We start from the raw sequence: 27,366 nt of genomic DNA, 5'->3' as shown, positions 1-27,366 counted from the left end.
GCAGCAAAGGGGTAGTTTACCAGCATGGAGAATAAAACTCAGTTGGCTCTGTTGGAAGAAGCCCAGGGACATTGCTATTTGCTATTTATTTCATTTTTTTTTTTTTTTTTTTTTAGTATAGCAACTGCTTCATCAGAAACATAATTGTCTTCATGGTCAGAGTAACTAGGTAATGTTGATTGCCTGGGCAATTTTGTCAACATATCACAGCAAAGAGGCAAATGGGCTAAATTGTTAGGAAGTTGAAATGGGGGTTCTCAATCAAGCCTACCTTTGCATGAAGCATTGCAGTCCCAGCTCATAATATGGGAGTGTTGTCACTGACCTAAATCCACAAAAGGATAAGCAGCCAAGACAGACAGAACCAAGCAAGCCTACTCTCACAGAGGCTGGAATCGAGTCTTAGCACTTGGTGGGGGCCGGGCTGAGCCATGTGCGAAGGGTGACCGCGGCCTCATATGAGCCTCTGTGTTCCTGCGTGCAGCTGGGGTACTGCCTGGCTGGTCATTCCTACTGGGGAATGATCCCCTAATTATAATGGAAGGTAACAGGGCTCCAGAGAGGCCAGCCCTCTCCCTCTAATCTGATCTGTATTAAGGTAAAGTTGCACTGGGGCAGAAAGAGCAGTTGAGGACCGTAGATTTATGTCAAATGAAAGGGTGAATAGCTTCAAATAGTCATCTAATTAGGATAGGTCTCTGCCACCCCGATCAGTGAGCTTCAGGGAATTTGATTGGGACTAGATCTGACTGCTGTAACATCACCTTTATTAAAAAGGAAGTCATTTCCCATCTAAGTATCAAGGGCATCCATCCAAAATCCCAGCAATTAATACTTAGTAGTGATGGTAATTCTCTACCTGAGATATGTTCCTTGACATGACTGGGTGGTGATCAACTCTCCTGCTCAGATGTCTTTGTCACTTTTTGAGAATATGGTAGAGACATGAAACACTTTTTATGCTTCTTTTATTTTTTTTAAGACTTAACTTCCCAATTTCAAAATAACTGTAGGCATATCATCAAAATAAATAATTAAACCCCAACATTACAAAATGCATAGTACACAAAGTAAAAGTTCTCCATGCTAGGACCCTCACTGGAAAAGACAGTTTGGGGTGTAGGCCCACATACTTAACTGCATTTTTTTTTTTATTAGTTAAGACCCTGATGGGCTGGGGATGTGGCTCAAGTGGTAACGTGCTCGCCTGGCATGCTCGGGGCGCTGGATTCGATCCTCAGCACCACGTAAAAATAAAATAAAGATGTTGTACCCACTGAAAACTGAAAAATAAATATTAAAAAAATTCTTTCTCTCTCTCTCCCCCTCCTCTCCCCGCCCCCTTTAAAAAAAGAAAAAGACCCTGAGTTGCCAAGGACAGAAATGTGCCCAAATAGCTTAAACAGAAAGGGATCTCCCTGGAAAGAGATCAGGTCTTCTATGCACAAGCTGCATACCTGAGCTGAAGGCAGCAGGTAGAGGCTTACAATACGCCCAAACAGCAGCAGCACCAGGCTCCTCCACATCCAGTCTGTGTGGCCCCCGCACATGACTGACTTTCTCTTCACTGCAAGCATCCTTCTCCAGGGGACAGAACCAACACAACACCTTCATTTACATATGAGGCTGACAGGTTTCATGGGCACCAAGTAAGAGAAACCCCAAATGGAATGATAATGGCCAAATTACATTGTATGCATGCGAGAATGTATACCAATGAATGCCACCATTGTGTACAATTGTAAGGCAGTGATTTAAAAAAAAAAAAAAAAAAACATGGGGATAACAGTGGCCATAGCAGAGTGAGGCTATAGCCATTCCCACAGGAGTTGTGGGTGAAGAAGGAAAGGTCCACAGAAGAGCTTGTGGACCAAATCTGGTATCGTTAAAAATATACTGTCCAGGGCTGGGGTTGTGGCACAGTGGTAGAGCACTCGCTTGACATGTGCAGGATGCTGGGTTCGATCCTCAGCACCACATAAAAATAAAATAAAGGTATTGTGTCCGACTACAACTAAAAAACAAAATATTAAAAAAATATACTGTCCATAAAAACATGACAACATCTAATTTTTAACCTTACAAGGATCCTATTGTGCACTGTCTTGAAACATGCTTCCCCCTAAGCCTTATATTCTCAGACATTTTGGCATATGCATCATACTCCTCAGTAGTGCATGGTTTTTCATCGGATGACATACCATTGTGTACTTCAACAGATTCCTCTTGTGGGATGTTTGTATCCAGTTTTCCACTATTGCAGACATAGAGGCAGCCACTGTCCTTGTCCTTATGCTTGTCTCTCTTGTGCAGTTTCTGTGGGACCAGTTCTAAGATGAATTAGCAGACTCAGAAATGATTAATGTTTTCAATGTCAAATAGCCCTCCCTACATAATCCAGTTATTCTTCTACAGCCAGCGTATGAGAGGGCCTCTCCCTCCACACCTTTGCGAATACTGCATGGTATGGCATACATGTTCTCAATTTGGCCATCAGGTGTATATGGTGTCAGGAGTGTATGGTGTCTATCTTGGTTTATTATCCTTGACCAAATCAGGAACGGGTTAGTATTTGTTTAGAGATGCCTTGTTTCCAACGCCATTACAATGGCATCTTAAAAAATGAATATGCAGAATTTAATCTCCTAAATGTCTCTGCTTCCTATTTTGACTTCTACTGTCAACTAAGTTTGCAGTAACTTTCTGGACCCAGGCAGTTTCTGAAGACTTTATCTGACTGCATATTCTTTCATGTTCATATTTTGCAAGACAATTTATTAAGTACTTTACCCTCATTTACCCTCAGTTTCTCGTAGAGAATTCTGATAGTCATTCAAGAGCATACTAGCCTAGGATGCCTGGAATTTTTTAGATGTTTTTAATCCATTGCTGCAAAACCCTTTATTATCAAAAAGGCGGGGGTGCTGGGGATACCCTCAGCACAACACTAAAAGATAAAGGCAATTGACAGGGCTCTTCCACTTGGATAAATGAGGCCACCTAGGAGTAGCTTAAGTATCAAGTGTCACTGAGACCAACACCCTCCTCCAAATCAATTTCACTTGCTCAGCAATGCAGGTGGTTAGGTACATAGCACTTCCTTTCTAAAAATGAACTGCTCCTTGGTAGAAATTAGATCTCAACCAATGCTAAGTAAGATGCTGATAAAAAAAGTCCAGGAAAACTTTGTGATTTTTGAGCAAAAGAAAATGGCTACTCTTCTAGCTTTCTGCCTAGGCAAGCTAAATAAAAATGAATTTTTCATCTGATGAGCTCAGTGGTTAAGCATTCTTAAGTGGTTAAGATAGGGAGTCATCTTGAGGACAGAGATGGGACCTGGTACAGAGGGACAGATGAGATGATATTTGATATGGATAGCTAGTTGGAACAGCACTTCCCACAGTGGTCAGGGTAGACACAGGGTGGGTGGTCCTGAGCCGATCAGCTGTGTGTTTCCACTGAGCTGCAGGCCGGCTACATGTGCAGTAGGTGTGCGACATGATCAGATACAGAATGAGCTACCATGACAGGACCTCCAGCAGAGCATCACCAAAAGATACCCATGTATCCTGCCTGGCTCCTCAAACAATCAGAGCAAAATACAAGCATGTGCCACCAGTGGGGTTGTGGGTTTCTTCTGTGTGCCTTCCCCCATCCTGCTCACAGACACCTCCAGCCTCCCACCCTGGAGAAGAGGGATAATGTAGCCTGCAGAAAGTGATTTATTTCCCCTTGACAGCTGAGCTCATCCTGCGTTCCAAGCTGGGAGAGTTAATGGATGACTTAGCCCCCACCCGGCAGCCGACAGCAGGCCCTTGGGAGGCTGCAGTGCCTGTCTGCAGGAGGCCAGAGGAAAGGCCAGTGGCTGCCCCTCCCTCCACCACTGTCATAATCATATTCTGTGGTGGAACATTAAGGGCATAAAGCAGGATTGTAATTAACCTCGCCTGATCTCTTCCCTGTTGGTGTCCTGGAAAGGAAAGAGGGAGGCTGGAGCAGCCCTGGGCTGCTTATCTTGAAATTCAACTTTCCTTTGCTTAAGAGCAGTTTAAGGCTCTAAGGTTCCAACAGGGTCAGATCTGTGAACTGACATTTTTTTTTTTTTAAGTTCCTTTCTGAAAATTATGCTTATAGCAAAAATCCTTCTTACCCAACCAGGGATCAGCTCCAGCTGTTCTTCCAAATAGTTTTTTGAGGGGAGGGGAGGGTGCAGGGGATTGAACCCAGGAACACTTAACCACCGAGCCATATCCCCTTTTCTTTGGAGATAGGGTCTCACTAGGTTGCTTAGGATCTTGCTATGTTGCTGAGGTTGTTGACCTCTTGCAACCCTCCTGCCTCAGCCTCCTGAGTCACTGGGATTACAGGTGTCCACCACACCCAGCTCTCCCAAACAGTCAATTCAAGTGGAAGCTACTTTTCTTCTCAGATGGGGGTTTTCTACATGGCTGCAGTGGCTGACCCCTTAAGGATCCCTAGGTCTGGGGTGGGTGTTGTGTGACTGTTGGCCCAGCTATCTGGGCCCCATCCCTGCTCCTTGCCTAGAACAAGAGCTTTGTGGCCACTCCTAAGCTGTCCTTTTCATGCCTGGGGAAGTGTGAACCATTAGTGTTCCTATTTATTGCAGTGTAGAAATTTTGTGTAATTCACTCAAGTCTGTGAGCTTAGGAACGGCCAGAGGAAGAATACTGCAGACTTATTTCAGAGATGTGCTGGAAGCCAGCAGCATCCACCCAAGCAACCTGAGAGCATAGTGGCCTCTACCTAGAAAATGTGAGGGTGTCCAGTTACTGAGAAGATGCTGGTTTATCCTGTGGGGTAGACAAGTGGTTCTCAAACTCGAACTTGTATCAGAATCTCTATTAAAACACAGATTGCTGGGCCACCTAGTGGAGTCCCTGACTCTCTGGGTCTGAGGCATGAGGCTTGGGAATGTTTAATCCTGACAAGAACCCAGGCATCGCTAATGTGGCCAGCCCAGGGATCCCTCTTGAGGTAGACTGATCTTGCTAGGTGGAAAATCTGACGAAGTATCACTCAAGGTCTGCAGAATAATGAAGAGTACTATGACTCTTAGTCCTATTTGAATTTTGCAATTTTTATTTCAAATGAAAATCTATTGAGAGTGCTTCAAGTATGAAAGTTGTGTTTCTAAAAACAATAGTAGAAGAAAACAAAGTGTCATGTAAGTGGCAGGCACGTGGGTGCTGGTTATTGTCTGTGTTTCTATGCATTTGAAATTTTATAAGATAATTTTCAGTGAAAGGAAAGGCTAGAGTTTTAAGTTGATTTGGGGGGCTGAGTCCCAGCTTCATGGGGAAGGAGTTCATTCCTGAAGGCTCCTTCCAACTAAGTTGAAGAGAAGCCCTGCTATTCCCCAGTGCCTGGCTTTCTAAACCCACCTTGTCTGCAAACATCACGCTCAGCCCCACGGAACGCCTGCTGAACAATGCCAACACCTGAGTTTGCTTTAATTTTCCTGCTCATTCATCTGGGGAAAATGTCTGTCTCTCCATGGCAATGCTGACAGCCTGAGGTGAGCTCCTGAGTCCCACCTGTGCACTGCAAACCCACCACAGAGCTGTTTGCAGACAGGGCTTTCCTGTGATGCTGAGCGAGGGACCCTTGTTTTCTCTTTTGAGGAAGTTCCTCTCATGTGTCAGCTCGTACCCCTAAATGCACCACCCAGCTCCCCAGGGCCCTGCACTATGGGTACTGTATGTTCAGTCCTGCTTCTTTGAGCTGCATCATTTCTTTATGGAACAACACCCAAGGTGTGGGAGAGTGGCTTCTTCCTTCTCATCCTTTTTAAAAGATACCTGAAGAAAACAAAATAGTGATCATTAATGATTATTTTTATCCTTTCCCTGCATTCCCAGCTCACACCCTGCTAGACTTCCACGGTCTCTCCCCAGGACTATTGTAGTAGCTTCCTAAAGGCTCCCCGTCTTTCTGCCCTGTCCTCCCTGCATCTCTCTTCAGCATAGCAGCCAGAGGGGTCCTGTTAAAATGTAATAGGTGGATTTTGTCACCACTTCGATAACTTGCATTCTAATTCTAGAGAAAAAGATGCAATCCTTATAAAATCCTATGTGGAACGGTGCACAGCCTCCTCTCTGACCTCTTCTCCTTCTTCCTCCCCAGGCTGACTTGGCTTGCCACTATCTCATTCCTGCCAGTCAAGTTCAATGCCGCAGGGCTTTTGCACTTGCTGTGTCCTTTGCCAGTCTTTCTCTGCATATCCCCATAGCTCTTTTTCTTGCCTCCTTTTGGTCCCTTCAGTTGTAACATTGCCTTGCAGACCTTGTTAGACAATGACCCCACCCCACTCTGCCCTCCCCATGTGTCTCTCTCCATTGTGCTCCATTATGCTTCTCACTGCCTGATGTACTGTGTCTTTCACACAGTACATCAATCACACAATTGCTTGGCTCCCCTGTTGGAATAGGAGTTCTGCTCAGGCAAGGACTTTTCCAGGGCCCAGGAGGCACTCTGGTATCTTGAATAAATGAATGACGGCTACATTTGTTGTACAAATGGGCACTGGTCTAAGCACCTCTGTGATATTTTATCCTTCCCACATCTCTACAGAGCAGGTACTGTTAATGACTTTCAGTTTACTGGTGATGAAATAGGAAATCTACAAAACGTAAGGCGCTCAGGTCAGGAGTAAAAGCAGCACTTCAGTGTTAGAGCTCTGCAAAGACAGAGAACCAATAGGCAGTAGATCTAGTAGAGTGCTCGAGAGGTGTCAATATGTTATCTGTTTCTACACACACACACACACACACACACACACACACACGATCATCTGAAAGAATCGACTCGTTTGATTATGGGCTGGCAAGTCTGAAGTCTTCAGGTGAGGGTGGAGATACAAGAACGAGCCCTTGTTGAGTCCTGAGTCTGGGGGCTGTGGGGGCGTGATTTCTTCCTTCTTGGGGGGTGTCAGTCTTTTAAGGCTTTCACCTGGATGAGGATATTATGGGGGCCATCTTCTTTACTCAGCATCTTATGACTTAAATGTTAATCACATCTAAAATATGCCTTCATAGCACCATCTAGACATGTTTTGCAAGTACCTGGGCGCTGTGGCCCAGCCCCACGGACATTTCCCTCACCTCCCACTGCCTGAGGGGTGGTGTGAGATGGTCAGGTTGGTCTCACTTCATCTCCCAGTGACTTCTTTTCTGTAATGATGGGACAAAAGGAGTGAAGGGCTACACTGAAGGTCTTTGGTACTCGGGAGTTAGCTGTCCTGGAAGTTATTCTCTGACTCAAAGGCCACCCCGAGCCATAAAGTGGTCTTTTCCTCATGTGAACCCATGAAGGCTCCAACCCACCTTCTCTTCTCACCCTTCATCTCCCTGGAAGCCTTCTCTGTTTTGAGACAGGGTCTTGCCTAGGCAGGCCTTGAACTTCTGGACTTCAGGGATTCTCCTGCCTCAGCCTCCCATGTCACAGGCCACTGCACCCAGCTTTGTCTCCTTCATGTGCAAGAGTGGAATTGCCCCATTCCAGTGCAAGATGCAGAGGGCAGGCTGTGGAGACCTCTCCCTGCTTCTTGCCTGGCTTCTAGCTGCAGGAACCTTGGGAAGAGGACAGAGCTGTGGAGTAAGAATCCTCAGCCAAGTGTTACACCACTTTCAGCCCCATGACTCCGCCAGCCACTTAATGTCTCTGAGCTTTGGTTTCTACATCTGTAATAATGGTGATGATAATGCCAGCCTGCCCTGTTTGGTTGAGAATTCAATCTTCCATCTTTTCCAAAACCAGTTCCAAGAGGAGTGAGCCAATCTTAGGCAGGCCCAGTGCGGGTAGAGAAATTGCTGTGGGTCCAACGGGGCTCAGAAACCTCCAGGACGGCCTAGGTGCAGTGGCTCATTCTGAGCTAATGGAGCCAGCTTGCCACTGCTGGGACAGGCTGGAATTCTCTTGAGCCTCAGTTTTCCTGTGGCCCTTTCCCTTCCGTGGTGATTTGGTCCCTCAGAAACTCTCCTGTGCCAACACAGGCCCAAGCTTCAGCTGGGTGCACCTACCCAGTTGCTATGCAACCTGAGCTGCCAAGGGCCACCTAGATTGGCTCAAGACCCTCTGTTGGACACTTAAGAATGTGCTGTGGAGAACTAAGTCACCCACTTTGAGCATTGTTCTTGCTATATTATACTCACCTGTTTCTTGGGGTACAATAAGCAATAGAGGAATCAGTGCAAAACTACCCTTCCTTCCACATTCCACCCAGGGGACTGCTGCCTATTTGGGATATGTGTCCTTGTGAGTGTATGTGCACACACATAGCTATAGATCATGTTCTTCAATCTCTTGTTCTGTTAATGTTATCTCTTACACATGTGCATCTATTTTATTACATGTAGTTTTCATTCTGTTGCCTCACTTAAAATGTCTCTACCATACTCATGGTTATCACCATAATGTCCACATCATTTCTCTCCATTTTGATATATAATATATATTATATATGGCAAACAGCTTTGTACATGTGTATCATTTTGCTTCTGTGGGATTATTTCCTTATAGTTCAGTTTTAGTGTCTACAATGTTACCTCAAAGTATAAACATTTTTATTATTCTTCATACTTATTTCTTGCCTAAAAGGTAGTATCAGTATTCTGTGTCATAAAATATATGTTCTTTGTGGTATTGGAGATTGGACCCAGGGGGCACTATACCACTGAGCTATATCCCCAGTTCCTTTTCTTTTTAACACAGGGTCTAAATTCTCCAAGCTAGCCTTAAATTGTGATCTTCCAGCGTCAGCCTCCCTAGTTGTTGGGGTTACAGGTGTCCACCACCATATCTGGCTAAAAATACTTTTTATATTCACTACCATCTAGATAATTTAGGGGACAGGGATGAGAAAAGATCTATTAGTAATGGCTTGGAAATGTGGTGTTTTTCTTTTCTTCTCAGCACAACGAGCTCCACAGCCAGCAGCTGCGACACCGAGTTCACAAAAGAAGATGAGCAAAGGCTGAAGGATTATATCCAGCAGCTCAAGAATGACAGGGCTGCGGTCAAGCTGACCATGTTAGAGCTGGAGAGCATCCACATTGATCCACTCAGCTATGACGTCAAGCCCCGGGGGGACAGCCAGAGGCTGGACCTGGAGAACGCTGTGCTGATGCAGGAGCTGATGGCTATGAAGGTGTGCTGTGGGGTCGGCCTGCTGCCGGCCTGTTGGGGCGATCACAGGCCTGGCAATGGGGGTGGGGTCAGCAGATTAGAAATCATCCCCATCCGTGTTCAGCCTCTTCTCTCCAGAGTAGAGTCAGAGCCTTGCTAGTGGACAGTGTGGTTTCCATGTGTCCAGGGGTCATTTGGGCTGGACATTCATGGAGGGGTGGTTACATTCTAGAGGATGCTTTGGGGTGTCTCAGCTGAGCTCTAGAATACTTATTCCTCCAAGAGAAGCCAAGCCAGACATCAACAGGCTAGAATAAGCCTCTGTCCTTTTACAATGACCTCTAATATCAAGAATGTGTGAAAGTATTTCTTGGGTCACTAATGCTGATGTTAACTGGAGGTGGGGCCAGACCAGGGTGAGGCCAGCTGCAGAACTTGACTGAGAACCCTGGTTTTTTGACACCCTGGAGACGTGGGTGCAGTGTGAAGCCTGCTCAGACCACAGGGCCTGCAGGGAAGTTTGGCGATGCTGTTCAGGCCAAATACCCTATAAGATCTTGGGCCATTCACCCACTGGCTGAGTTCTCTATCAGCATTTCCAGGGCAGAGGGAGCTTCTGGGAAAACAGCTGCTCCTCATTGGTAAGCAGTTAACCTGTGACTCTGCTGACTCACAGAGGTGGGAGCTTGCTTGGGCTGCTCTTGCAGGACCTGGGGCAGCACTGGGCTGAACTACCAGGTGATCAGGGAGAATTAGAGCCTGGGAGCCATCTCTCTAAACCTGCTTTCCAAACTCTGCTGTTTTGTGAACAGTGACCTGAATTGCAGAGTCTTGGAATCTACCATGTCCCTGGCCCACAGGCGTTGGGACATGCCATGGGCATTCTCAGGCAAAAGCCAGCTCACAGCTTAGGAACTGGCGGCAGAGTGGGTCACAGCAATGCCACAGTAATAGCCCAAAACATTTCTCTACCATGGAGAGCAGTACCGTCCCCAGAAAGATTCCCCATGCCTCTGGAGAGAGGGCAGAAGCTGTCAGAAGTAGTTATCTCAACGCACTTGGGCACCCTGCTCAGCAAGTCCTTGCCCTTGGATGCTGGAACTTGTGTCTGGGAAGACTCTGGGCAGTGGGTGCAGATGTGGGGAGCCCACCATTTTACTCCATGTCCATACTTGCTTGTCTCCATCCAGCCCCTCGGTTCAGATTCCTTCCCTGGAGAGTTCTCATATCACGCTGGCTGATCTCTCCTCTCACTGCCCAGGACCTGGCCTTGGGTCTATAATCACAGTGGCTCCAATTAGGAACCCCCCTTTGTGGACACTTGCACCCTGTGGGCATGAGCCGCGAGGCCACCCTTCCATTATTTATTCCAAACTTCGTATTTCCTTTGGCCATAGACTAAAATTTTCCTTTTTATATTGTGGCCAACATGTGGTGTGACAAATTCAGTGTTATACTGGGCCATGCTTTTGTGGCATAAAAGCTCTCTGATATTCCTTTTGCTATGTGAAAATAAAACATGCATGATCTTAGAACTTTGCTGAAAGAGTAAAAATTACAGAGAGCTGGGAAGAGACAACCCATAGTCTGAACCTCAGGATGGGGGTCGTCACAGCCCATGTTCTGGCACAGTTCCCTTCCCAAGAACTTCCCCAAGGCTAAGCATCAGCCCATCGCCTTTTCCCCAGTGCGTTTGCCAATACATAGTCACCAGTACAGACCCATTATCCAGCAGCTTTTGTTAGATTTTTACCCTTTTTATTCTAGAATATAACTACAGAGACACTCAATTTTCCAAGTTGTTGTTGTTGTTTTTTTTTTTTTACTTCTTTTTACTTCTTTTATATGATTCTTGGTAAATACCTTCTTGCCTCTAGACGATTTACTTGGTCGCTTTAAAAATCCGCCCTTCTTTTTTGGATGACCCGTGCTTTCTTTGTGACCCCTACTCCTTTATTCCATAAATCATTTGAAATATTAGTTTTTCACATTCTGTTACTTCTGCTTCTGTGAATGCCAGCTCTCACTTCTGTTGTGACTACTGATTCTTCCTCCTTGTACTTCTCTCTCATTTTCTGTGATGGGGCATGGAGAACATGTGTACAGGCTCAGCTGTGGACATCCTGTCTCCAGGGCTCCTGTGGGCCCTGGGATGTTGCTGTCCCTGCAGAATGGTTCTGTTTAGATCCGTAAGACCTGTGGGTTACAGAGGTTTATTGCTAGTTTGGGGTACATTCTTGGCTTAAGATTTCCTCTCCCACACATACAAAAGACACAAGTTTGAGGTTTTGATTCCTCAAAAGGGCCTTTTCTTTCTTTATTCACCCATAGCTTGAGATATGACAATTTTTTTAACCAAATTGCCAGAAAGGAAGTTTTCTAGTCTCTTATTTTGGACAATACTTTGAGAGTCCCAGTTGATAGAGGAGTCACGGACCTACCCTTGCAGAGATGATAAGATCCCAAATGGCAGGGCCTGCAGACCTGCCTCATACCTCTGTCCACCTTGCTAGACTTCTCTCTTCATCTGTGGACCTATAGGTTTTCCTTCTCTTCTTTCTAACTTGCATTTATGTTTGAGTGAATGTGCACATTAGCTTGATATGCAGTGTTACTAGAACCTTCACAATCCTGCTTCTGATGGAAAAAGATGAGAAGGTTTCTGGGATGGAAATACCCTTCATTCTGATTTTTATGCCTGGTCTTCCAGGAAAAAAAATATTGGCTGTTCTTCTGAGCTCATTAATAATTGGCTTGTTCTTCTGAACTCATTAATTCTGAGCTCTCCTGTATCCCCGAGAAGGCTTTAAACTACCTTGAAGGGTAAAAACATGTACTCAGGAGAGCATACCAGTTCATTACCATCAGGGGCAACCAGACCCAAAGGCCTTGGTGAGTCCATCTTAAGGCAGCCCAGCTTTCTGCAGAGCCCTTTTGAGCAAGGAATCATAGAAATAAACCACTGGGGAAGCTAGGCTGATGGTCTCACAGTGGTAATCCACCCTTGAGTAGAGGTGAAGGGCCACGGTCATGATCAGGCACATCTTGAAGCAGGGGGAAGCAGCAGAACTTAGTGTTGATGAGCCTGGGCTCTGAGCCCAACAGCCTGGGTTCCAACTCTGGCTTTCCAGCCTGTCCAGAGCCATGGGCCTGTGAATGTCCCTCACAAATGAAAATGCTTATAGTACTTATCTTGGATTGGGAGGAATAAATGAGTTACTTCTTGTGAACCCTTAAAACTGTATTATGTGCTCAATAGAGGGTGGTGGTCCAAAGTTAGTGTTGTACCATTTGGGGATTCACTTCTTACTCTCTATAGGAAACAACCATTTGAATCCTTTAAGATTCTCTTAGAAGTTAGCTAGTGGGGGTGAGCTTAGTAGTAGGTTGTGTGCCTAGCATGCACAAGGCTACTCTAGGTCTAATCACCAGCACTGAAAGAGAAGTTATCTGAAGAGAAATCTCGTATAAAGGACTCCATTCCTATTGCTTTCACTAGAGCCTTCAGAAGTAGTCAAGAGCTAGAGGATGCTGTTGTGATGGGAGTCCCCCACCTGCATGGCTCAGCTACAGGGTCACAAGGGTGCTATTTGGGGTGGTTAAATATGTAGTTTGGTGCTATAGCAACTGAGTGGGAATCAGAAGGGACCCAGTGAGACCCAGCTTCTTACATGGATGTACAACCTTGGGCTGCTCCAGCTCAGCCTCTATATGCCAGAGAACTGGTTTCCAACAAGGAAAGTGTGCGCATTGGGGGTCCTAAGAACTATTAGGAAGACTTTCCTTACCACTGAACCAAAATCTGCTTTCCTATGACTTGTACCCATTTACTTACTGCTAGTCCCTAGAGTAACAAAGCACATAGCTTTGTCCACACATCAGTTCCGTCTTTGTTCAGTAATCTTATTCCCAGTTTCAGAGTGATCACTATCGCAGGCCCTGGGTTGTAGCCAGACCCCCATGACACTTGGTGCTGGCACATAACGGGCATTCATACACCCTGTGCTCCTCACTCTGGTAGGAGGAGATGGCTGAGCTGAAGGCACAACTGTACCTACTGGAGAAAGAGAAGAAGGCCCTGGAGCTGAAGCTGAGCACGCGCGAGGCACAGGAGCAGGCCTACCTGGTGCACATTGAGCACCTCAAGTCCGAGGTGGAGGAGCAGAAGGAACAGCGGATGCGGTCCCTCAGCTCCACCAGCAGCAGCAGCAAGGACAAGCCCACCAAGGTAGGGCTGGGTGGCACGGGGCACCCTCGGCTCAGGTGGTACTTCCTGCCCAATGACCACTGACGTCTCTATCCAACTGCCTCAGTTTCCTTGTTTGGATATGAGCTGCTAGTCATTCCTAGATGACTAACAGGATGACACTGAGTGTAGAGAAACCAAATCCACATTGAACAAAACAAATCTCACAAAACATTTTCACACGTGGCAGTCTCATCAGAGGAGTGGTCTGTGCGATGGCCCAGTGGTCTGACATTGGTCTCTCCTTCTTCTAGTCCCTCTGCATGCTGCAGCCATCATTTGTTGATTTGTGGTACTTCTGGGCTAATTACTGCATTAGGATCTCCCTTAGATCTCTCGTCTGTAAAGAAGGAATATCTGTGTCCATTTATATGAGGAAGGTGAGGCTCTAAAGAAGCGAGGGGTCTCTAGCTGAAAACAGCAGCATCAGGCTTTAACCCACACTTGGCTGACAGGCTGGCCTCCCCTCCTCTGCCTGCCTCCTCTGCCCTGGCAGCATTTCAGCCACAATGGGTGGTGAACAGGAAGCAGCCTGAGGACAGGGGAGGAGGGGACCGGCCTTGGATTACAGAGCATGTACAACATCAGTGTGTGTGTGTGTGTGTGTGTGTGTGTGTGTGTGTGTGTGTCTGGTGTTATAATTTTGTAAACCTGCATACCTATCAGCTCCCCAGGCCTTTTTTCCTGGAATCCAAGCTCATTCTTTCTCTGTTCCAAATAACTGCATTGAAAAAGGAAGGTGGGGGGGGGGGCGGGAAGCAAGCTCTGGACCCTAAAGAATTATATTCCTCACCTGGGGTACTGTTTTATTCTATGCATCATATTTTTTACTCCTAATAAATGCACCTTCTCCTAAACTGAGTTTGTTTCAGACCTAGAATTTGTGGGTATATGCTGACTTGTTTTGTAAGTGGCCTCTCAGCACAAGGGCAGGGAGGTCTCCCCGAGAGTTGGGTACCCAGGAAGGAAGGGATAGTGCTGGTGCCATATGGTATGAATTGTCACTACCTAAATACCTCCGAGCTCTGCAGCATGCTTCACAAATGGCCACAGCTACAACTTTCCCTACTCCTGGTGAGGAACCTGGAGAGCACACAGCCTGGCACCTAGTCATACCAGCTCTCGTAGACCCTGGCTGCTCTCAGTAATCCATTCAGTTGAGGAGTGCCATCTGACACAATATGCTAGGACCTGGGCAAGCTGCAGGAGGCAGCCCCATGGTAGACCAATAAGGACTGTCCTCCAGGAATTTATATTCTGAAGGGGAGGGTGATAAGTAGACATGATCAGAGTGGAGTGATGGGGTGTTCCAAGTTCCGGTATCAACTTATAGGGTTGTGGGAGACCATGAGTTGGCCACAGAGTTCAGACCTAAAGGAAGATTCAGTACAGGTTGTCTGGAAGAAACGATCATGGTTCTAAACTGAGACCCCAGAGGATGGACTGGTCTGGGGGACTAGGGGAAAGAAGGCACACACTCAAGGCCAGTGGGACAGCATATGCGAATACAGAGAAAAGAGAAACCAATAGTGGAGGGGTCAGCCAGCCATGTTCTCCTGAGGACAGGGAGGAGCCATGGAAAAGTCTGTCTGCAGGGAGTGATGTGATAACAGTATGAGCTTCGGGAAAGACACTGGCAAGTAAGCCAGAGCTTGGGGAGTCATGTTGGGGGTGGGGTGGGCAGCACCCTACATGGTGCAAGTCATATGGTAGTATTTTCTGTCCCATAAAACACCCTCAAAATCTTTCATAGGTTTTCAAGTTTGTTAGTGGTCAACTGGGGACTGAGAGACAGAGCTCTAGTCTGTGTGTGTTCTGAGGATATGGTGGGGATGGACTCACCAGACTCTTGGCAAAGGGCCCATGAGCTGAGCATTGTCTCCTAATACTTGGTATTTATTTTGACTGGGGGAAGCACTGTGTTTGGTGGAGTATTCAAAATATAGAAATTTCTCTGATAGAGAAGGCCAGATGACTTTTTTTAACATTACAGTAAGATGCTTTCTGAGGGTTCCCATGTACCCTTGTAAGTGTTAGGAAATTCACTTAGTAAATAGATCTAATATTTGATAATCAGCCTACTCTATTTTCAAATATTGTATCTATTTACTATTTCAATAAAATTTCCCCTCTGGGCTAGTCTTCTTTGTTGGTCTTATTTGCTGGAGATGAGGCCAACGGTCTAGAGCAGGGATCTGCAAACTTTTCTGGAAAGGAGCAGACAGTAAATATTTTAGGGTTGTGGGTCATGTCCCTGCCCTCCTAGGACACCAGTGGGTGTGGCTGTTGTTATTAATGCTTTCTTGATGGACACTGAAATCTGAATTTCATGCAATGTCTGCCATCACAAAATATTCTTCATTTGACTTAGGAAAGAAAAACCAGTCTCTACCCGTGGGTGGTATATAAACGAGTGGTGGTGGGCCACATTTGGGTTTAGAACATCCACTCTTGTTCCACTGGATGGATGTCCCTGCTTGTTTAAAAACTTCCCTCCAGCTAATAAGCTGGGTCCAAAATCCATTCCTAGTGGCGTTTGATTTTTGCAATCCTTGTCTACACGCAACAGGCATTACCACATATATTCAGCGAGAGGCACTGTGAGACAAGGCAGTCCCTGTCTTTAAGGAGCTGTGTGGAATGTCAACATCAGAGACTGGATGTACAAAAAGCAAGGGTATTATGGGATCTCACAGATGCCGTTGGCTGCTGTGGGCAGGCTTGGCTCTGTGAGGACAGCTAGATGGACAGGAGCGAGCCCAGATAGAGGGCACACCAGAGAGACGAGCGTTCAGGTAGGTGTTGGTTGTGCTGCTGCCCAGGATCCCTCGGGGTAGGTATTGTTTCTCTGTGAGAGTAGGCTGAGAAAAAGGGTGCCTCCTGTCATCTGGACTTGCTGCACTGGATTCATCCCACAGTAACAGAATTTTCTGTTTACGTTCCATCTCCTGCAACAGATCACAGGCTTTTTATTCTGTGGCCTGGAGCATGATAGACCCTCAGTACAGATGTCTGTTGAGCACATCATCAGATGAGTTCCTTCCCACTGGCCACCTCATTATGCAGTGTCGCTGCAGCTCTGTTTGTATAGTAGAACAGTCACACAGGCATGCTTGCTGCTTGTGAAGTCTTACCTCTGGGATTCAGGAATTCTGGCTTCTTATGTTTCTCATCTGCAAAAGGGGAGAATTTGCCTTAAATGATACACGGTCCCTGTCTGATAATACTACATGAGGGAAGGTGAGGTGCATTTGTTCTTCTCCTTTCTTGAGTTTTCCAGATGATTACATGGAACCCAGTTAAGCTCCTAAATCTAGAAAAGACTGGCTCTCTCCCCAGGAGAAGTAGGATGGGGCAACTAGGATATTCATGAGTATTGCTTATTTGAAGAGACTCATCTGAAGCCAGACAGCCTGGATTTAAGTCCTAGAGCTGCCATCTCCTGGCTGGTGACAGGGCAGTGTGATCTCTCTGTGACGATTTTCTTTTGGGTAAAGTGAGGATAACAGTAGTACCTTCGTCAGAGGGTCCTCATGAGGACTCCATGAGTGAATGTATGTGGTGGGCTTAGACCAGTGCCAGCCCCAGTGGGCTCTCAGCACACTGGGGGTCATTATGGCTGCTGCCAAGCAGCCTGCAAAGGTAATCGGAGGTCTGGAGCAGAGGGCTGCCTATGGTTTGCTGCCAGGCTTTCCCCTGCACCCTGATCTGAGGCTACCAGCCCCATGCTGTTCATCCTACATGCTCTGCAGCAGATTTGAGTTCCAGGTGCTCTCAGGCTTGGTTTCAGCCCTGACAAGAATGTGTTTGCTGTCCTCAGGAATGTGCTGATGCTGCCTCCCCAGCTCTGTCACTGGCTGAACTAAGGACAACATGCAGTGAGAGCGAGCTGGCTGCGGAGTTCGCCAGCGCCATCCGTCGGTAAGCACCCTTCCATGTCCCCGTTTGTGACTTATCCCACGGATGAAGACGTAGTTCTGGGCTCTCTTGGCTGCTCATGTCAGTTCTTCCTGTTCACACAGGACTGCCTGGGGAGAAAGTGCTAGTTATGTTCTACTTTTGCCCAGGCCTTGGAAGCCAGAAATGGAGAAGCCAAGTTTGTGCCAGGCCTTTCAAAAGCAGAGAGGTGGGTGGAGGGGAGTCATGCAGGTAGTTATCCCATCTGCAGATAAGAAGATGTCTCTTCCTTTCCTTTGCTGTTAGGTTGTTTGCAGTGACTAGAACCTTTGGGATGATGTACACCCATGGTGACATGAAAACAGGCACCCTTACCTGCATGCCACCTTTAGTGGCACTGTTTTTCCTCAGCACTGGTGACCCTTTTCAGTGAGAGGCCTCATGTGTTTATTCAGTCCTGGAAAATTTCCCTGTTATTTCAGTGTGTCTTCTCCTACCTTCTTTTTCTTCTTTTGCAAGGAGAGGCAGATAGAGTTCATCCAGCTGTATCTTCTATATCCTAACTTTTCATACTTACTGTTGCTTTTTGCTTTGGGTTCCATAGCAGCACTGTCCATGTAATATGAACCACATATGTAATTTTTAATTTTCTGGTAACCACATGAAAAAAAAATGAACAGGTGAAATTCATTTTTAAAACACATTTAGGGGCTGGGGTTATGGCTGAGCGGTAGAGTGCTTGCCTTGCATGTGCAAGGCCCTGGGTTCGATCCTCAGCACCACATAAATAAATAAATAAATAAATAAATAAATAAATAAATAAAAGTTATCATGTCCAACTACAAAAGAACACATTTAGCCCAATTTATTAAAAATATCATTTCAACCAGATATGTACTTCATGTATTACATTAAATCCTAAGTACAGCTGGGCATGGTAGCACACTGTAATTCCAGTGGCTCTGAAGGCTGAGACAGGAGGATCTCGAGTTCAAAGCCAGCCTCAGCAAAAGCAAGACCCTAAGCAACTCAGTGAGACCCTGACTCTAAATAAAATATAAAAAAGGGCTGGAGATATGCTCAGTCATTAAGCCCTCTGGGTTCAAACTCTGGTACCAGAAAAAAAAAATCCCAAGTTCAGACTAGCCAATATTTTAAGTGCTCAGTAGCTGCATATGGCTATTGGCTATTCTTTCAGAGAGTTACAGTTCTAGAGAGATTTTTTTTGTATGTCTACATACATACATACATACATACATACATATAGTTTAATGGACACATAGCAATTGTACATATTTATGGGATATTTGTGGCATTTCATAGAGTGATTCTTTAGTTCAGTTTTCCAGATCACTAGTTTAGTCTTTAGTTATGTCCATGGTGGTGTTTGGGCTATCTGGGTTTGTTTGTTTGTTTGTTTTTGGTGATAAAGTTATCTCTTTTTTAAACTAAATGATATTATCCTCTTGCATCTAAGGATATTTATTACACTTATTATTGTTACTATTTTGGTACCAGGGATTAAACCCAAGAGCACTTAACTACTGAGCTACATCCCCAGCCCTTCTTAAAATTTTTTTTTAATTTTGAGACAGGATTTCACTAGGTTGCTTATAGCCTTCCTAAATTGCTGAGGCTGGCTTTGAACCCGGGATCCTCCTACTTTAGCCACAACTGGCTATTATTCTTAAATCTTGGTGTGTCTGCTATGTAAACTCAGTTTCCTCTCCTGTAAATTCTTTTTGTATTGAGTACTGTGACTTTGGGTGTTTCCTTAACTTCTTGGTGGATCTGGTTTGTGTGTTCATCTCGCACTTGAAATTCCCTGTGGCCTGTTTGTGAGTACTACGTCTGCTTACCGTGGCCTCCTTCCTGACACGTGGCCAGGTCCTGTGAAGTGTTGTTGGCTGAGTGTATCAGAAGCTCGTCTTCTGGTATTCCTCTTCCTCCTGGCTGATAACCACTATCAAGCCTGCAGATCTGACCCAAGCATCTGGTCTCCTCCTGCTCCCCATAGAGAGTATCTCTGAATCCCCTCTTTCTTTGGCAGCAGCTTTTTTTCTGTGTGCATTCAGAGTTGTGGTTTCTTCTTTCAGAAAGAATTAAACATCTGCCTTTCATTTTTCACAATTGCCCGTGGTTTCTGTTATACGGGAACCTTACTTACTTACTTTAGGGAGTTGTAAAATTCATCTTTCCCATCATTTCTGGGGATTTGGGGTAGGAGGAGATGGCTACAGTGTACCCTATCTGCTAACGTGATATAGTCAGGGCTGTTTATTTTATAGCATGGACTCCCAGATAATGGTGGGTTGAAGGCTGCCTCCTGGGGAACCTCAGCACCTTCCTGATACACTCCCCATTACTCTTGGTCTTTCCTTCAAGCTGTGATAGCTCTGTTCTTACTTTGCCAGCACCTCTGGCCATGTGGTTAAATTGTAATTTCTCTGCTTGGGGCAAGAAGAGAAGCAGCAGAGGAAAATGCCTGAGCAAATTCTAATGACTTGCCTGTGCCAGAGACCTGGGATGAAAACCCGCTCTCTGATGCCAACAGGGAGCCATTTGGATATTGTATCTGTAAGCTAAGCCCCTGAATTTTCTGAAATTCCTCAAGCCCCAGAGGCCTTTACTGGCACAAGTAGGATGCAGGTTGTGCTGACTAAACATAAAGAGATTTCATTTATTCTGTCAGTCACAATGGATTTCCAATAACCAGCCTTAAGTTGGTTAGCATGGATTTCTAATCAAGACCCAGATAGATGGAGCCAAGAAAGAACCCACAGAGCTTGAGAAGAAAGGAAAATAACATAATTATACTGTAAATATAGCTTAGAAGCTGGAATGATCATTTCATGAAAGTGTATAATACAGGCACCTGAGGGCTGAGGTTTGGGGGATGTTTTTATTTTTAAAACTCAAATAGAAGCCAGGCAGTGAGGCATAGGTCTGTAATCCCAGCTACTAGAGGCTGAGGCAGGCCCACAAATTCCAGGCCAGCCTGGGCAACTTAGCAAGACTCCATCTCAAATACAAAATAAAAGGACTAGGGATGTAGCTCAGTGGTGGAGCACTTGCCTACTATGTGCTAGGGTTCAATTCCTGGTAACGGGTTTAAAAAAAAAAAAAAAAGTCAAATGGAAACTTAACACCTCTTTTGAAACTATTAAGACTGTTGGGCTAGTGGCTGAAGCCAGTTGGGGAATCTTGCTAACAATTTCAGAAGTATTCCTCCCTTGAAGGCTCACTTCAGACACCAAAGCTGTGGGTCCAGGCATCCAAATTGAGAAGAGCAGGCATAAACAAGAGGAAAAAGAAGTTCAGTAATGATCTGAAAAGTAATGATCCTTTCTTGAGGAAATAGCCATGCCAAGGAAGGTTCTGTGACATGGAAGTCACTGGTTCTAGGTTAATGCCCTGTACCAACTTAGTCTCCCCTTTCCCAACCAGGCTTCAGCTGTAATTGGGCCCTTGTTACCCAGTACCGGCCCTTTTTGCTTGCTGAGTCTTCTCCTAACTGTCTTCATTTTTGGAACAAAACCAGCACTTAGTGCAATCCCGCATTTACTGTGTAATTCCCATCTGGTCTGATTCCATTCCCTCCACTTCCATGAACATTTAATGTGGTTTATTGGCTCCAGTATGGCCATAAAGCCCCATCTGGATGACCAGGCTTCCAGTCTTGCACAGGAGGTGTTTTCTTGTCAGGGTAGGTTGGTTTGCTCATCTGCACAGGCTGTGTGCCACGACCCTTCTCCAGTCCTTCTCAGATTCCGCTCTTTACTAGGATCCTACAGGTTCTAATAAAATTTGACTGATCTTTCCAGCAAAGAAGTGAGGTAGAAAATGGCAGCTGCATAAAGGGATTTTCAGAGATGACTTTTCTTTGTACTTACATGGTGTCTGTGCAGCCTGCCCTCAGGACCTGGGCACAGCTGAGTGAAGCAGTTTCATCTCTGTCATGGTCTTGGGAGGCAGCCGGGAAGCAGGTGCTGCTCTCCATATGATCTGGGCGTGAGATGGGTACAGCAAGGCTGAGTGATTTCCCAAGGTCACAGTGAGACAGTGGCAATCTTGTGCCTCTGCATTCTCTGGGGGACCCTCTGCAATTCACATGTGCAGACAGAGCCAGGTTAACTTGCAGATTAGAGCAAGCTAAGCCTCACAGTCTACCCTTCATAGTGTGCACTGGTCTGGGACAATGGGGACCTCTGTGTTCCTGGTACACGATCATGTGTCCGTCTACTGATGGTGAGGCCAAGTGAGTGCTAAGGGAGAGGCAGACTTCCTCAAATGTACAGGTATGTGAAGCAGTGCCACTGCATGACAAATCCCTGTAAGGACAGTTCCAGTGGCAGGTGGGTCCTATTTATCAACATGTCACACAGACCAGATTTGGAAGGGCTTGATATGACTTGAAGTAGAGTGGAGGAAGCCACACAGGAAGGGGCAGGCACATGAGACTTAGCCTAAGGGCTCAATGACACACGGTGGGATTGCCCCCCAAATTATCCCTCATCCCTAGGTCTGCACCACCCCACAGGTTACTCATGATGGAGGGATTCCAGATGGCTGAGCTTGAAGACAACATTATCAAGGGAGGGAGGAGAGCCAAGAAAAGAAAGTGCTTCTAAGGAAGGAACTATCTTCTTCTTCTTTTAAAATATTTTTTTTTTAGTTGTAAGTGGACACAATACCTTTATTTTACTTATCGATTTTTATGTGGTGCTGAGGATTGAACCCAGTGCCTCACACATGCTAGGTGAGTGCTCTACCACTGAGCCACAACCCCAGCCCCTAGGAGCTATCTTCTAAGACACAGTTAGTTATTTAACACTATTCAGGTAGTGGGGTCTTTCTTTCTTTCTTTTAAGAAAGGAGACATTAGAGCATATTCATGTGTCCCTGAGAATGAACCAACAAAGGGGAGACTCTTACAGGGACAAGAAATAACCTTATGAAAAATATGACAACTACCCTGTGACAGTTTCCTGTTGCTCCATAACAAATAAGCACAAAAGTGACTTAAAACAAGACCCACTTGGTCTGGGGCCAGCATGACTGGCTTCCCTGTTTGGGGCCTGGCAAGGCTGCAGTGAAGGTGCCCTGTCCTGTCAAGTCGGCCAGGGCTGTGTTCACATCTAAAGAATCTAGGGAGATCCTGCTTCTGGGCCCATTCTGCTCCAAGGCAGAATCCAGCTTCCTGCAGCTGGAGAGCTGAGGTTGGTTTTCCGGCTGCCTGTTGGGCAGGGAACTCTCAGCTCCTAGAAGGCCTCTCAGTCCTTCTCATGATCCCCTCCATCTTCATATCCACCAGGGAAAACTCGCCTCGCTTCAAATCCCTCTCCCAACTTAAGTCTTTTCCCAGGAGGAACCTAGGCCCTTTAAAAGGTTCACCTAAGTGGGTCAGGTCCACTCAGAATAATCTCTTCAAGGCCAGCTGTTTGACTTCCTCAGCCAGGTGTACGACTGCAACTCGGATGACTCTGTTCCTTCCACATGGTCCCTAAGTTCCATCAGCCTCATCCCGACTGTTTACCCCCAAAGATCATGCTAGAGCCTAAAAACACAGCACGGCCAAGAATTCAAATCTGTTACCTCCTGCCCTATGACAATGGCCTCTTCCTCAGAATTCATATGTATATTAACCTGCTGTCCTAATGACCCTGTGATTCCAAGTACAACTTGGAAGTCAGTGTTTCTTCCCTGAAAGTTTTTTTTTATTCCTTCCCATTTGTACTGTCTTCTCCTGAGTTTGGCCCTTAGCTTCTCAGAACTCCCAGTTCAGTGGTGCTGATGGGTCATTCTGCTGTTGGTCTCTGTGTGTCCTGCTACCAAAACAGCTTAATGTTCACTTCTGATGGGCTGGTCTGAATAATTACCTTCAGCGTGACCACCAGAGCATGGTGATGATGTCTAGCATTCAAGCTCATCCATAGGTTCCTAATGCAATTTCCTAGTCCATGTTTCAAATGATTCCCCTATGTGCAGTTTGTAACCAGCTACTCCAAATAATTCACCTTCCCAAGAGCAAGCCCTCGCTTTCTCTCTCTCCCTGTCACTTGTGGACCTCTCCTCACCTTTTAATCAGAGTCCTCACTTTCCTCAAGTTTCCATTGGTCACCTCTATTGTGTATTTTCCGTTTTCCTCTGAATCTGCAGTGGAACTGACTACCTATTAGCTGCCTGCAGAGTATTTGGCTGCAGGCTCAGAGAGAAGGCGGCTCTACTGGGACCATAAAGGCAGAATGGTTGGGAGCACCAGAGCACAGTAGCAGTCATGGGAAAAGGCGGTGGTGGGCCTGTGAGAGCTTCGGGTGCATTTTCTGGACACAAGACCTGTTCCTAGGAAAGTCTGAGTAAAAGAGCTTGACTTCTGGTCCTATTGGTGACTTTAAACATTCCAGGAAGACTCCTCAGAGCTAAAATTCCATGTCTGAGTTGCAAAATCATCTGCCCAGCTCAAAGAGACTTCCAGGGGGCTTTTAGGAACCAACATTTGGCCATCTTAGAAAAAAAGATGTCAACCTATGTTAGCAGCTATGCATGAATAATGTTTTAAGTCATACAGTGGGATGGGGCCACATGAAAAAGGAACAGGTGGGGTGCTCTTACAAAGGGAGTCCCCCTGCACAAACAAGTAGCAGAAGTTTTGCCATTTTATTAGGAGGACCATTATTTTAAAAGGTGCTGATTTATTAAACTTGTACTTGCTGATTCTTTGTATCTGGATGATTTAAAATAGCAAGCAAGCATAGGAAGTTGTGCCTAGAATTCCACAAATGCACATGGGTCTGTAAGACGTTAATGGGATACAGAGTGTGCCCCGGGGGTTCATTATCTCAGAAATAAATTATTGAGCCCCAAAGCTGGGGTGCTTAGAAGGGCACAGGTAAACACTGAGGATCACTCAAAGGGTTGAGGTGGGTGTTGCTTGAGGGATTGAGATTTCTTTTACTTTGTCATTGTCCCCAGTGCCCCAAAAGTTGAGAAGGTGGTCTCATCTGGGACCCCCATAAAGGCAGAGTGGTTGGGAGCACCAGAACACACAGCAGCCATGGGAAAAGGTGATGGTGGACCTGTGAGAGCTCCAGGTGCATTTCCTGGACATAAAACATATTCCTAGGAATGTCTGGGTAAAAACGTTTGCTGCTATCATCCTCTTGCTGCTACTCCTGGCAAAGTGCAGTCATGCTTAAACATAATAGCTGCAGCGCATCATTATCTGGGGACACTTAATCCTAGTTCCACAGGCCTGTGCTCTTAACCAGAGATCTTGTTTATCTAATGCTCTGTTCCCTTTACGAGTCACAAGATACTTCAGTGAGATGCTTAAGTGTCTAAGCTCTGCAGACAGACCCGTGGGTGTAGACTCCAATTCTACAGTTCCTGGTGGATAAGACTATTAACTGTGGCTCAAGTTCCTCAACTAGAAAACTAGCATAATAGTAGTCCTGACCTTAAAGACTGTTGTGAGGATTGAATGACTTCATCCTTGTAAAGGATTTGAGAAAGTTGTCTACAAATTTCTACATGGCTAGTCTACAAAATAAACGGTTATAGATTGTGCTGATTACCATAAAGGAAACAAAGATGGTGAAGGGATACAGTCACTCTGGGTTTTTTTTTTTTTTTTCAATAACGGAAACATCATTTGCAGTGAATAATATGAAGGAAATGACAAGGTACGGTAATGTTCTAACTCTGGGGCATTTGTCTCAGCAAATGGTCAGGTTAGCATCTCTGAGAAGTACTGTTTAAACTGACAGGAAAAAGAGAAGGAGCAGAGGGGTGGAAGGCCATCCCAGGTAAGTAGGAGTTAGGTCAATCAGAATCTTCTAGATGGAGATGAGACCTCAGATGCTATTCTCTGTGCAAGTAGAATGGCAGTATTATCATTTGATTTATCACATTAAAAAATAGCCTGTCTGCTGTGTGAAAACAAGATCAGAGGGATGCAAACAGAGAAACCAGTCAGCTGGCTGTGTTGGTTATCCAGCACAGACATGTGGTTGGGGCAGAAAGGGCCTGAAGATAAGATTTTGTAGGCAGGATGTATATTGAAGGGATGAAGGGGGATGAGAGGAAGAGAGGGCTTAAGAGATGACTTTGAGACAATGTAAATAACCGGGTGAGTGGGGTTGCCATTTGCTGACATAGAAGGGTGGATTAGGGTGTAATTTCAAAAGTTGTGCTGTGGGGCTGGGGATGTGGCTCAAGCTGTAGCGCACTCGCCTGGCATGTGTGCGGCCCGGGGTTCGATCCTCAGCACCACATACAAACAAAGATGTTATGTCCGCAGAAAAAAAAAAAAATAAATAAATATTAAAAATTCTCTCTCTCTCTCTCTCTTAAAAAAAAAAAAAAGTTGTGCTGTGGACATGTTAAATAGAAGATGCATGCTAACTGGAGGTATCAAATGGACTCTCATAGAGATCTGAGAGAAGGCTGGAGATAAAGATGTGGAGGTTTCTAGCATATAGTTTCAGGAAAATAAGTGGAAATGGACAGAATTAAAGAAAGGGTAAGATATAAAATCTGGTGCAAGCCTAAGTCCTAAATAACTCCCAGGATTTAGAGGTACAATATAAAGGAGTCATTGTAGAAGGGGACAACTGAAGGAATAGACAGTAAAGTAAGACGATATCCAGGTACTGGGGCCTCACCAGTGTGAGGTTTACCAGTAAAGGATGGTCAAGGAAGAGGGAGTGGTCAGCCATGCAGATGCCATTACAGGTTAAGAAAATGACAGAGTGACTGTTGGAGGTGGCAACCCAGAGATCACTGTTGACCTTAGTGAGCCCTTTCGGTGGAACAGAACCCCATTTGGGGCTAAAGAATAAATGGAAGGTGAGGGAGAAAGGAACCACATTTTCAGACAATTCTCTCAGTGACTAATTCCATATAATTAGCAATTGCTAAGAAATTCCAGGCTGTGTGGCTGTGTGGCTGTGACTCCCTGCGGTTTGGTCTGATTACAGCTCTTCTAAAAGGTTTCCTGGCCTGCTGCACAGCCACTCAGCACCTCATCAGGACTGGGCACTGACCAGCCCTGGTGACTTTCTCTGATCATAAAATGCTGGTGCTGGCCTTTTCATTTTAGGGAGAATCCAACCTCCTGACTGCTTGCCCACAAAGCCCTCCTTTCCAGTCTGATAAGCACTGCTTCAGAGTCCTGCCTGCTTAGCCATTTCCCACGCAGCAGAACGGCAGGCCACTTGGGTCTGGTTTTCTTGGTAACTCCCACCACAAGGCTGCCACTCACAGACCCCGTGAATGTGAACATTCTGACATTCCACTGCTTAAAACTGTTTTAATTAAAAAAAGCAAAAACATAATTTGATCCAATTTCACTCCCCAGTGCCTCCCCTATACATTGTCCTTTCCCCTGATCCCCTTCCTCAACCCAATTGGTCTTCCTTCAGATTTCATGGAGTCCCTTTTTGTTTTTGTTTTTTTTCCTTCTAGCTTCCAATATGAGAAAAAACATACTTTTCTTCTGACTTATTTTGCTCATAATTATAGTCTCCAGTTCCATCCATTTTCCTGCAAATGGCTGACTAAAACTCCATTATATACATATGTATTATATACACATATATATAAAATATATACGGGGTGTGTGTGTGTGTGTGTGAAGACTCTATCCAGCCGTATTGAGGAACAGCTAGGCCAATCCATAACTTGACTATTCTGGGTCTTTTGTTCCTCCATATGAATTTAGGATTTTTTTTTCTAGTTTTTATGAAGAACATCATGGGTATTTTGACAGGAATTTCATTGAACTCTAGATTGCTTCTGGTAATTGGACATCTTAACTATTAATTCCTCCTTTTTATGAACATGAGTATTTTTTCCATTTTTCTAGTGTTCATTTTCTTTCTTCAGAGTTCAATAATTTTCATCATAAAGGTCTTTGGTTAAGTTTTTTCCTTTATCTTTGGTTAAGTTTATTCCTATGTATTTATTTATTGATTGATTTGGAAGTTCCTGTGAATGAGACTGTTTGTCTGATTTCTTTCTCAACAGATTTATTATTGGTGTAGAGAAAAGTAATTCATTTTTTATTTTTTACCTTGCCA

At 45.3% G+C, this 27,366-nt stretch overlaps 1 protein-coding gene across 2 annotated transcripts in view; it reads left to right on the top strand.

The window, feature by feature from the left end:
- Positions 1-27,366, top strand: part of Mcc (MCC regulator of Wnt signaling pathway) — a 261,754-nt gene that overhangs the window by 220,259 nt on the left and 14,129 nt on the right. For both annotated transcript variants that reach the window (XM_076856650.1, XM_076856651.1), the window contains exons 13-15: positions 8,932-9,166; positions 13,166-13,372; positions 17,211-17,311. In XM_076856650.1, the coding sequence (XP_076712765.1) occupies positions 8,932-9,166; positions 13,166-13,372; positions 17,211-17,311 (543 nt within the window). The remainder of the gene's footprint in view (positions 1-8,931; positions 9,167-13,165; positions 13,373-17,210; positions 17,312-27,366) is intronic.

The sequence above is a fragment of the Callospermophilus lateralis genome, chromosome 5 (genome assembly GCF_048772815.1).
Source record: "Callospermophilus lateralis isolate mCalLat2 chromosome 5, mCalLat2.hap1, whole genome shotgun sequence".
Lineage (NCBI taxonomy): Eukaryota > Metazoa > Chordata > Mammalia > Rodentia > Sciuridae > Callospermophilus > Callospermophilus lateralis.
This window is presented reverse-complemented; position numbering and strand designations above follow the sequence as displayed.